This window comes from Rhineura floridana, chromosome 20, assembly GCF_030035675.1.
Source record: "Rhineura floridana isolate rRhiFlo1 chromosome 20, rRhiFlo1.hap2, whole genome shotgun sequence".
In the NCBI taxonomy this organism is placed as follows: Eukaryota; Metazoa; Chordata; class Lepidosauria; order Squamata; family Rhineuridae; genus Rhineura; species Rhineura floridana.
In genome coordinates this window covers 18,046,374-18,057,990 of record NC_084499.1, presented here as the reverse complement: position 1 = coordinate 18,057,990, position 11,617 = coordinate 18,046,374, and the positions used below count along the sequence as shown (strand labels likewise).

General features: G+C 46.0%; 1 protein-coding gene across 3 annotated transcripts in view; it reads left to right on the top strand.

Moving 5' to 3' along the window:
* The window catches only part of DDX31 (DEAD-box helicase 31), a 61,467-nt gene that overhangs the window by 914 nt on the left and 48,936 nt on the right, over positions 1 to 11,617 (top strand). For all 3 annotated transcript variants that reach the window (XM_061604460.1, XM_061604458.1, XM_061604459.1), the window contains exons 2-9: positions 1,814 to 1,973; positions 4,151 to 4,398; positions 4,972 to 5,047; positions 6,038 to 6,081; positions 7,163 to 7,233; positions 8,908 to 8,972; positions 9,476 to 9,520; positions 11,498 to 11,539. In XM_061604460.1, coding sequence (XP_061460444.1) covers positions 1,860 to 1,973; positions 4,151 to 4,398; positions 4,972 to 5,047; positions 6,038 to 6,081; positions 7,163 to 7,233; positions 8,908 to 8,972; positions 9,476 to 9,520; positions 11,498 to 11,539 — 705 coding nt within the window. In that variant the 5' untranslated portion in view covers positions 1,814 to 1,859. The remainder of the gene's footprint in view (positions 1 to 1,813; positions 1,974 to 4,150; positions 4,399 to 4,971; positions 5,048 to 6,037; positions 6,082 to 7,162; positions 7,234 to 8,907; positions 8,973 to 9,475; positions 9,521 to 11,497; positions 11,540 to 11,617) is intronic.

Genomic DNA, 11,617 nt, shown 5'->3' with positions numbered 1-11,617 from the left:
CCTCGCCATTGGCTGTACTGGTAGGGGTTGATGGGAATTGGAGTCCAATGGCGTGTGGCGAGCAGTCTAGGCTAGTCTAGGTCAGGCGTGGGGGAACCTTTCTCTCCCCCCCCCCCGGTGAGGTTGAACTACGATTCCCATTAGCCCCTGCAAGCATGACCAAGGATGGTGGGAGTTGTAGGCCCGACAACATCTCGAGGGCCACAGGTTCCTCATCCTTAGGAGTGACCATTCCATCATGTTTATTTTTCCCACAGTGCCAGGTATTCAGAGGTAGACTGCCTTTGAACATAGAAGATCCATCCTTAGCTGTTGTGGCTCATAGGACAACCCGTCAAACAGCAGTTCAAGCAAGCTTGCTCTGAATCCCTTGTAGGATTTGGTTAGGATGTATGTTACTGTCTCTAACGAGACGAGATTTTATTTACATGGCAAAAAAGTTTGGCTTCTGCCGTCATTCACCGCTCCGGTAAAAATGAAAAGAAAGCAGGAAATGTTTTCCAGGAAATGTAAATAAAACCTCTCTTTTGTTTGTCACAGTGACTTGTATGTACACATACAAGAACACCAGAGCTGTGTTTGATGTTGGTTTGATTTATTGCAAGTTGCTTTTGGGAGAGGATTTATGCTTGGGAAAGCAGGAGATATAAATATTTAAATAAATGAACAGATTGCACTGATTTGCCATATAGTTCCATCTAGTTAGTTTATCATTGTATATCACACGCCAGCCAGGTTTGTTTGTTTGTTCATTTTTGGCATTTTTATGATTTGATTTGATTCAACATTTGCTTTTAATGTTTTTAATTGCTGTAAACTGCCCAGAGAGCTTTGGCTATGGGGCAGTATATAAATGTAATAAATAAATAAATAAAATAAATAAATTACAAATGCAATCAGTGTACTAAAAACATCAATATGAAAGCATAGGAAGCTGCCTCATACCGAATCGGACCCTTGGCCCATCTAGCCTAGTATTAACTGCACAGACAGGCAGCAGCTCTGTAGTATTTCAGCAGAGATTCGCAGCCCAACCTGGAGGTGCTGTTGGGGACTGAACCTGGGATCTTCTGCGTGCAAAGCAGACGGGCTTCCACTGAGCTATGTCCCTTCTCACCAACACAGAGTTCCTCTGCACAAAAATGAAAATTCCTCACCCCAAAATTAAAATGAGAATTCAAGGCAACTTCTGACACAGCCCTATTCTCTCCTTCGCCCCCCCCCACCAAGGGGTAGCTGTGTTAGTCTTATGAATTAATTAACATTATAGTACCTAAAATGTTCTAAACATTGTACATCTTTTTTTTAAAAAAGTCAGCCCTTGCCTACCAGCTCACAACCTAAGGGGCATGATACAAAATTGGGAGGAAAAGAAGGGAAGATTCTTGTGTGGTACCGTAAAGACTTAACAGATTTATCATCCTCAGTTTCTATTTGGCCAAGGCCTGCAAAGCAGTGAATAGATTAATACAAAAGAAAAGAATAGTAAAATTACAATAAATACAAAAAAGTTCAGTAAAAAAATAATCCTGGCATGGGTCACACTTTTGCATCCTGCACGTTTACATTTCTGACATAGAAGCTTTCCTGCAGTGGAGTCCACTTTATTACTGCTTCTCGTAAGGGATTTTATTAGACACCTATTAGGGTCCTTCCACTGCAACACACGCACGTGGGTCCTGGTGGGGCTGCTGCTCAGAGTGCAAAATTGCCTTTTTGCTCTTCCTTGCTTGGGATATCTATGGAGAGAGCTGCTGCTGCTATTTCCCCTTAAAGGCTGGTTTTAATTCGATTTTGATTTCACCTATAACAGGACAGTCTTTTAAAAAACTGACCAGAAGCACTTGATTTAACCAGCCATGGAAACGGATGAAGGATTGTTCATCAATGTGAACTGCCTGCCTCCTTCGGGGTTACAGCGTTCCATGCGGCAAAAGAAGCGCTCAAAACGACAGCATGGCAAGGAAAAAAGGGTATGCTTGTTGCAATTGCTGGTGAGAAAGAATTTTCGGGAAGGAGGGCAGAAAAGGGGCAACCAAAATGATCAAGGGGCTGGAGTGATTCCTGTGTGTGGACGTGTGGGGCTTCTTGGTTTAGAAAAAAGGTGAGTAAGGGCGTGTGTAAGTTGGGAGAAACATGACAGAGGTTTCTAAAATTAAGCATAGCATGGAGCAAGTTGGCTTTTTTGCTCCCTGTGGCATAATACCAGAACCTGGGGCCATCCAAAGAAGCTGATTGGTGCAAGATTCAGGATAAACAAAAAGTGTTTCTTCAGGCAGCGCACAGTTAACTGTGGAATTCACTTCCGCAAGAGGCAGTGATGGTCACCAACTTGGACAGCTTGAGAAGAAGGATTAGACTAATTCACGGAGGATATCAGTGGCTAAAAGTCAGGATGGCTATATATTCTCTCCATTCTTGGAGCCACTATACATCTGAATAATACCAGCTCTTGGGAATCACAAGTGGGGAGACTTACTGTTGCGCTCAGGTCCTGCTTGCGGGCTTCCTGCTGGGGCACCTGGTTGGCCAACTGTGAGAACATGATGCTGGACTGGAGGGGCCTTTGGCCTGATCAGGCAGGGCTGCTCTTAAGTTCTTAAGTGTTCTTGAGGACTAGAAGGCTCTTCATAGCCACCCTTTTGAGTCCCACATCTAAAATACCTTGAAACCTGGAGTACCAATTTAACCCAATTCATATGTAGCTTTTTTATTATAATTATGTCCCACTTTTTTTAGGAAAGAGAAAGTAAAAATGAGAGAGTGAGACACCGCTAAACCTGCCCCATGTTGTTTGGTGTCTGGAGTTAGAGGCAAGTTTCCCTCTCTCAGTTGTGACCCAGATCAGAGTATTTTTGTTGACGCCATCCCATAGAACTCAGGCAGTCATTAAGAATCAATCCCACTCCTCTTCGTTTAGCCTCACCCCTTCATTTTTGTTGCTCCTCCCTAACTCCTATTTCTTGGTCATATAACACTGCAACACACCCTTTCATTGAGAGAGAGAGAGAGAGCATGCTTGTTAAATCTTCACAGTGCAAAATGTAAAGACGTATTGAGTGCACGCTTTATTCCATGATAATTTCAGGTCATTGCATTTCATCTTCTTGGCTGCCGCTTCTCTTGGTTTCAAAATCCTTTGGTTCGAGATGGCTTGCATTGTTATAGTAGCCATGTTTGAACATCATGCTAAACCATAGTTCTGCTGTGAAGTGACTGAGCTGCAGTGAGCCTCAGTCCCTGATGCTTCCCTCTTGCCCTCCTGTGTGGACGGGAGGGGGCATTTGGAAGCTTTCACTTTTGATTAACTACAATCATTGTTTAACCTGGTGCTATTCAAACCTGAGTCTGTGGCTAGTCTGAACTATATTAGATGTAAGCCAGTGGTGGACAGATGGTAGTCTGACCTACTGTTAGATCTCTGGGTGATAAAAAGTACATTGGCAAGGATTTCTGATTCCAATGATTTAACATTTAAAATGAAAACATTGCTCACCTCCTCACAATTAAACTGCTGAAATGTAGTGAAGAAATATGGATTTTTATGAAATGATTTTCATTTTTATGAAAGAAATGGATTTTTACAGGGCAGGATTGTGAGCTTAGTTCAGTTCTGGAACGTAAAACAAATTCCTGGGCTCAAAATTAATTAATTCTATAACTTTTGCACCAGATTCTGCATGGTGAATCTCAGGGTTTTAGTAAAATAAGAGTTGAAGTCTGCCCAATCCTGGTTTAAACAAGCCAACTTCAGTGACTCTAAGAACATAACGCAAGAGGAGCCCTGTTGGATAAGGCCAAAGACCCATATAATCCGGCATCCTGTTCTCACAGTGGCCAACCAGATGCCTTTGGGAAGGCAACAAGGAGGATTTGAATGCAGCACTTGTGATTCCCAGCAACTGGTATTCAGAAACAAAATGCCTCCGATGCTAGTTTGAAGTGAATTGGCTTGAAACTAACTGTGCGTAACGTTAGCCATGGTTTGTGGCCCAGATGACATGACAAACCATGGTTAAGCAAAAGCTTCCAAACTTGTCTTCCCAGCTGCATCAAAGGGAGGAACTGTGTAAGCCCAAGGCTTGCCTAGGCACATTCTTATATTTCTTGCTGAATCTGTTCCCTTTTTCATCTTGTTTTTTTTCTTCAGCCTGTGAAAAGAAAATTTGAGTTGCCTCAGGAAGGGACTCCGCCAAAGCGGAAGCCAGCTCCGCCTTCAACCCAAACCATGAAACAAAGGAAGGAGTTTAAAAGTGTCATCAAAGAAGCAGAGTTGCCGGAGTGTCCTTCGAGGAAGCTTTTGGCTGATGCAAGGGACAGTGACCCCAGAAGCAACAGACCTTATGTCAAGACTTCCGGCCTCTTCAAAAACAACCCTGAAATTCCAGACATTCAGAGGTATATATTTTTAACCCCATCTTTCTGATAAGGTGGACTGAATGTGGTATGCAACATGTTGCATAATGCAGTGGGATGGGGAACCTCAAGCCAAATGTGGCCCTCCTGGCCTGTGTACCAGACCTTTGGAGCTCTCCAGGCCACGCCCTCTTTCTCTAGGGCACGCCCCTCACTGGCTCTGCTTCACATCCCCCTTGAGTGTTTTTGCCAGAATGGATTGTGTCGTTGAACTCTGATGATGACGCTTGCTTGCCTGGATAGGGAGAGGCAGGGTGTGTGTGTGTGTAGAAACTAGCCTCTTTTTAAAATTATTATTATTACATTTATATCCCGCTTTTTCTCCAAGGAGCTAAAGGTGGCGTACAGACATAGGGGGAATGGATTGCGATGCCGAGGCCTGTGCCTTGTTTTTCCCAAAGGGGAAATAAAGGCATGGGAAGAGCCCCACCAAAGGGCCTGCAACCCTCGTCGCAAATGCATTTGTTTGTCACAGGTTTGCAGTCTTGGTGCGCCTCTAGGACAGTAGAAGGGCCATGTTACAGGTTTGTGACTTTTAATTTGTCCCCTTTACAGAACATCGGTGAAACAAGTGCAAGAGAAAGTTTTCACCTCGGACTCCTTCGATCAGCTGGGCCTCCATCCTCACTTGGTGGGTCCTTTATGTGCTAGGTATTAAGAGCGTATTAGTAGTAAATTATCAGTAGTAATTGCATCATCTCTGTTATCTTTTCCTGAAGTGGTTTGCACCTGGAACAGGTTCAGGGGAGGGCAACAGGGGACTGGAAACAAAACCCTGTGAGGAGAGACTGAAAGAATTGGGCATGTTTAGCCTTGAGACGAGAAGACTGAGAGGAGATGCAATAGAAAGGTTGCCACACAGAGGAGGGCCAGGATCTCTTCTCGATCGTCCCAGAGTGCAGGACACGGAATAAAGGACTCAGGTTGCAGGAAGCCAGATTTGAGCTGAACATCAGGAAAAACTTCCGAACTGTGAGAGCGGTACAACAATGGAACCAATGACCGAGGAAGGTGGTGGGCTCTCCACCCCTGGAGGACTTCAAGAGGCAGCTGGACAGCCACCCGTTTGGTGTGCTTTAAGTTGGATTCCTGCATTGAGCAGGGGGTTGGATTCAGTGGCCTTATAGGCCCCTTCCAACTTTACTAGTCTATGATTCTGTGAAGCTGCTGCTGCAGTAGAGGGGGTAAAGCTCTGTTTTAGCAGTGATTTGGATGAAAAGTTGGCAAGTGGGCAGCCGGACAGCCCACTTGTCAGTCATCTGATGTCATAACGACATTGAGTGGGTTGTCCCGCCCATTGGTCAAAGTTGGCCTGTGGGGGTGGGGATCGCTAAAGTTCTGCTTCCCTTTCCCGCTCCTGGGCCAAAAAGCTTCCCCACCCCTCTACTACATCATCCCAAGAGATATCTATCCCAAGGCAGTCAGTTCCACTGTTAAACAGCTCTCTTGCCCTTAGGAAGCTTTCCCAGAATGTTGTATATCCCTGTTGAAATACTTATTGCCTTGTTTAAATTTTGTTCTCCTGGCTTTGTTTATGTTTTTGGCATATTATGGCTTTGGCTGTTTCTGTCCTGTTTTAGAATCAAATGTATGATTCTGTAATTATTTCCCCCCCCATCAGACTTCAACAATAACCTCTGTCTTAAAAATGTCTAGCATGACCAGGTAAGCGCTCTGTCTCTCCCTCTCCCCCCCCCTCTCTCTGTGTAATCTTTGCAACATTTATACCTTGCAAATTTAACAGTTAAAAACCAACAATAATTTGATGACGACAATGGGTTGTATTTAGTATTAGTCTTACTCATAGTAGATCCATTGCAATTAATAAGCATGACCAACTTAGCTCCATAAATTTCACTGGGTCTACTCTGAGTAGAACATAGTTTGGATGCAACCCAATAAATACAACAAAACAGACACATTAGTTTGTATTTGTTTTCTGTGGCAGCTGTCATTTTTATGTATTTATTATTCAATTTTTGATGGTCTTAGTTTTTAACAGTTTTGTACCTCTTTAAACCTTGATTATAAGTCGCCTAAAGATCAAAAACTCACAGATCAGTGAAGACAGCACAGAAAAATAACAAAACACAAATAACCATAAGAAATGATTGAATGATGACACATTTTTCTGTCTTTTATTGCATATTGTTTTAAATATTATATATTGTATTTTTAAGATAGTCTCATTCATACACCACTTGGCGAATATTTGCAGACTGGCAGCTATTCAAAAAATGTAATAAAAACAATCAGTCACCTTTGGGGAAGGGCTGTAGCTCAGTGGTGGAGCACCTGCCTTGCATGCAGAAGGTCCCAGGTTCAACCCTGGCATCTCCAGGTAGGGCTGGGAATGTCCCCCACCTGAAACCCTGGAGCTGCCAGCCAGTGTAGACAATACTGAGCTAGATGGGCCAACGATCTGGCTCTGTACAATGCACCCTTTTCTGTTCCTAATTGATCAATAATAAATTAAGACAAATTCAAAAAGGGAGCTGCCATTTTCCATCCCGAAAACCATCAAAAAGCCTAAAAAGGAAGATTTGACCATGTTATGGAAGACCCCTAGAAGCATTGATTATTGATTATGGATGGATGGATGATCCTTTCCAGCTTGTGCCCACCCTAATGACCAACCAACTCTATTTGATGAGCTAGCTGTTGTTACATTTTTAATAATTTGACCTAGGATAAAATAAGACTTCTTTCCCCCACTCTTTAATTTTTCCTCCTTTTTCTCTAAAAGTGTCCAGAAGCAGACAATTCCCGTCCTTCTGCAAGGCAAAGATGTGCTGGTGAGATCGCAGACCGGTTCAGGTAAGAGTGTGTATTTTCTGCGAGACCTCTTGTGGGATCATTGCTTTAAAAGGGAGGGCCTAGAAATAACTTTAAATAAAGAAATGTTGTCTAAAGCATCCCTTCGGTTGCACTGTACAGTACTGGGTGAGGGTAGTTGTGTGGCCAGTTCCCTGTCCCAGGGCTCTTAGGGTGATGCAAGGAGGGCAGTTTACTTGCTGTGCCCAACCAGAAGAGGGAACGGGGATGAATGAGTGTATGATGCCGTTATTCATCTAATTTTGTGGGCCAAGAACCTACCCCCGGCACAGTTTTCATTGTGCTATTTATGCATAAGTAGACTTACAGGATAGTCTTTCTAGGACATCATCACAAATTGTCATCCATACAATGTCCCCAAATTTCAGCCAGTTACCACTTACTGTTTTCCTTCTGGTAACAACCACCTGGGGCATAAAAGGTCCCCAAAATGCACTGGAGTGTATTTTACTACCCCAGCCTATGTGAGCGGATTGGGGTAATAAAGGCACCCCATTGGTTTTTTTTCATAGAAAAATGGTCAGGGACAGGTCAACAAAAAGCAACATTCTACCTCCTCTGGGTAAGTGTTTTCTGGCTCTGGGTGTTTGATTCTTCTGAGACCACAGGTGCAAAGGTTATCTGGGGTCAAGATATCAGCCCACCGTACATTGGAAATTTTATTGGGGTAGAAAATACACCCCAAAAGCTGTTAGTGTGGTTTTTGTGTTGACTTTGGATGAAGCTTTTAACGAGAAAGCAAGATCTGCTCTAGACTTGGGATGCAACTGTTGTCTCACCATGTTTAGTGGCTAAACATCTGGAGCGGGGATGGGGAACCTAGAGCCCTCTAGATGCCGCTGGACTCCAACTCCCAGCCAGCGTAGCAATGGCCAGGAATGGTGGGCGTCCAGCAGCATCTGGAAGGCTACAGGTCCTCCATCCCCAGTGGGGGCTAGTCTCTTAAGGCAAATAGGGGCATCGCCCCACCAACCTCAGTCTGGCCTCAACCAGCCCCCACCTGCCTGCCTTCTAACTTATCATCAGTCCAGGGGGCGACCCTGACTGTCAACTCCCTCCTCCTTACTCTGTGTTGCACCTTGTAGAACTCAGCAGGGAGGAGGAGGACAAAACCAGCATTAGTTGGCTCTGCCTGTCACTGGCTCCGGCTCCAATTACTGTTGGGCTCCCTGCCTTCCGCCCTACCAGACCCAAAGGCCCCCAGCGACTGCTGCCCCTCCCAGATCTAAGAAGGCGCATTCCCTGCTGCATGCAAGACATGGAAGAATGCCTCTGTTGAGAAGAGGCCTTCCCTCGCGAGAGAAAGAGAAGGGAATGCCTCCTCTTAAATGGCAGTGAGGAACCTGTAGCCCTCCATCTGTTTTTGGACTCCAAACTCCCATCAGCCCCCACAGCCAGCACAGCCAGTGGTCAGGGATGATGGGGTTGGAGTCCAGCAACATTTGGAGGGGCCACAGAAGTACCCCCCTTCCACTCCTAATCTGGAGCAAGGGGGAGTGGAACGGAGTTGGTCCTTTTTAAAGGCCTACATTCTGGATGTACATGGAAACAGCACTCTACTCATGCAATTTTGATTATGGGCCGTCAAGATGTATATAAAATTATTTTTAAAAGCAAAACACTTTTCTTTCTATTCCCCTTTTGGCCTGCTAAAAGGTAAAACGCTGGCCTACGGAATTCCTCTTGTGCAGGCCTTGCAGAGAACAGTGCCAAAAATACAGGTGGGTGCGCTGAAATTAGCTTTTCTCTCTCTCCCTGGTGTAATTCGCTTCCTCTTTCTTCCCACTCTGCATCTGTATTGGAATTGCTTTTAGATCTTTTTGATCATTGCCGCCTGGGCTCCCTTGGGAGGGATATACACTTTGATGATGGCGATAATAATAATAATAAAATGGTTATAGGCCTGCAGGCGGTATTCCGCGGCTCTTTGCTTAGGCCCCGTCTGCATCGTACATTTAAAGCACTATGATCCCACTTTAAACTGTCATGGCTGCTTCCCCTGAAGAATCCTGGGAACTGTAGTTTGTTACGGGTGCTGTGAGTTGTGAGGAGACTCCTGTTCCCCTCCCAGAGCTACAATTCCCAGAGTTCTCTGGGAAGAGGGATTGATTATTAAACCGCTCTGGGAATTGTAGCTCTGGGCATGGGAAAGGGCCATAGCCCGGTGGTAGAGCATCTGCCTTGCTTGCAGAAGGCCCAGTTTTTATTTTCTTTGTTTCCACAGCGCAGTGATGGTCCCTACGCCCTGGTCCTGGTCCCCACCAGAGAGGTGAGTTGCCGGGCCTTTGTGGTTAAATTTCTTCTAATTGCGCTGGTTTTGTTGTTAGCCCTGTTGCTAGGGCAGGAGTGGTCCATCTGCAGCTCAAGGGCAGCCTGTGGGTCTCTGCCAATTTTCATGCTGGTGGCAGGGAGGGGGAGGCAGAGAGAGAGAGAAGGGGTGCCCTATCCACTCTTGCTTCGGCCCTGCCCATTGTTGGCATACGGACCCCAACAGATTCATCCCGAGGGATCGTGGCTCTCGACAGGAGAGAAGGTTCCCCGCCCTGTACTGGAGGGGAGTGGGGAGGCAATCCTATTAGGATTTTTTTTTTTTTAATTTCATTAGCCGAAGCTCTCTGGGCGGTTCACAAGACAAGAAACATCAAAAAATACAATAAACATGTAACAATATAAAACAGATTAAAAGTTTAAAATGTTAAAAAGTTAAAAATAATGTCAACGCATACTAAACAAATTAAAAAGCCTGGGTGAAGAGAAAGGTTTTAACCTGGCGCCGAAAAGATAGTAACGTTGGCACCAGGCGTATCTCCTCTGGGAGATCATTCCACAGTTCGGGGGCCACCACAGAAAAAGCCCTCTTCCGCGTTGCCACCCTCCGAGCCTCCCTATGAGTAGGAACTCGGAGGAGGGTCTTTGATGATGAGCGTAGTATATGGGCAGGTTCGTAACGGGGGAGCCGTTCCAACAGGTATTGTGGTCCTGTGCCGTGTAGGGCTTTATACGTCAGAACCAGCACTTTGAACCGGGCCCGGAAACAAATAGGCTGCCAGTGCAGGCGGGCCAGAATCGGTGTTATATGGTCGAACCGTCTGGTCCCCGTTAGTAGTCTGGCCGCTGCATTCTGCACAAGCTGCAATTTCCGAACCGTCTTCATAGGCAGCCCCACGTAGAGCGCATTGCAGTAATCTAATTTCGAGGTTACCAGCGCATGAACTACTGAAGCGAGGTTCTCTTTGTCTAGGTAGGGGTGTAGCTGGGCTACCAGCCGAAGTTGGTAAAAAGCACCCCGTGAAGTTGATGAGTTGTTACGGTCCTGTGGCAGGAGTTGGTTTCTGGTCTCTCCCCCCGCCAGCCCCCTTTTGCCCCGTCCCACTGAGTTCCGAGGCTGCACCTCATCCCTTAGCCGGCGTGGGTCGTTCAGGAGCAGTTCCATTGGAGATGCTGGAGCGACAAATTATGACAGGCCGGAGTCAACGGCTTTGTAGCGCCAAGGGGAGCACCGTCGGCTCATTGTGTCACCTGACCAGCAGCTGTTGTACCACTAGCTGCAGTACCACCTTCTGGCCACCTGAAGCAGTGGTGCTGCATCACAAACGAGTTCGCTGCCGAGTCCCTCTCCTTGCAAGCTGCCCCTGTGGCCCAGTGAGTAACCTGCCTGGGCTCTGCCTCCAGACTCTGGCAAATACACAGGGGACGGAGGGTGTCAGAGGGTCTGGAAAAGTATCTTAGGGAAGGGCTGCAGCTCAGCGGTAGCACCTGCTTTGCACATAGAACATCCCAGGTTCAATCTCTGGCATCTTTTGCCTGGAATCCTGGAGAGCTGCTGCCGGTCAGTGTTGACAATACTGAGCTATACAGATCAAAGGCTTGACTCTGTTTATGGGAGCCTCTTATGTTCCTGTGTCTTTAAGGGGAGGGCTGTAGCTCAGTGGTGGAGCATGTGTTTTGCTTGCAGATGGTCCCAGGTTCAATTGCCGGCACCTCCAGGTAGGGCTGGGAACATCCCCCTGCCGGAAACCCTGGACAGCCGCTGCCAGTCAGTGTAGACAGTACTGAGCTAGATGGACCATGGGTCTAACTCAGCATACAGGAGCTTCCTGTGTTCCCATATGAGAACGGATGGGTTTTTGTACCGTGGGAATCAACATCGTATGCCAAAGGGTGCCAGAGTTTGTGGTGAGGATGGTTTAATACAAATGGTGTGTGTGATTGCGTTTTAATTTGATTTAACCCCTTCCTCTCTCAGCTAGCTCTACAGAGTTTCGAAACGATCCAGAAACTATTAAAGGTAAGGATTTTTTTTGGGGGGGGGAGGTGGGGGTTGTTCTTCATCCTTTGATTTCCAGATGTTCTTGGACTGCAATGC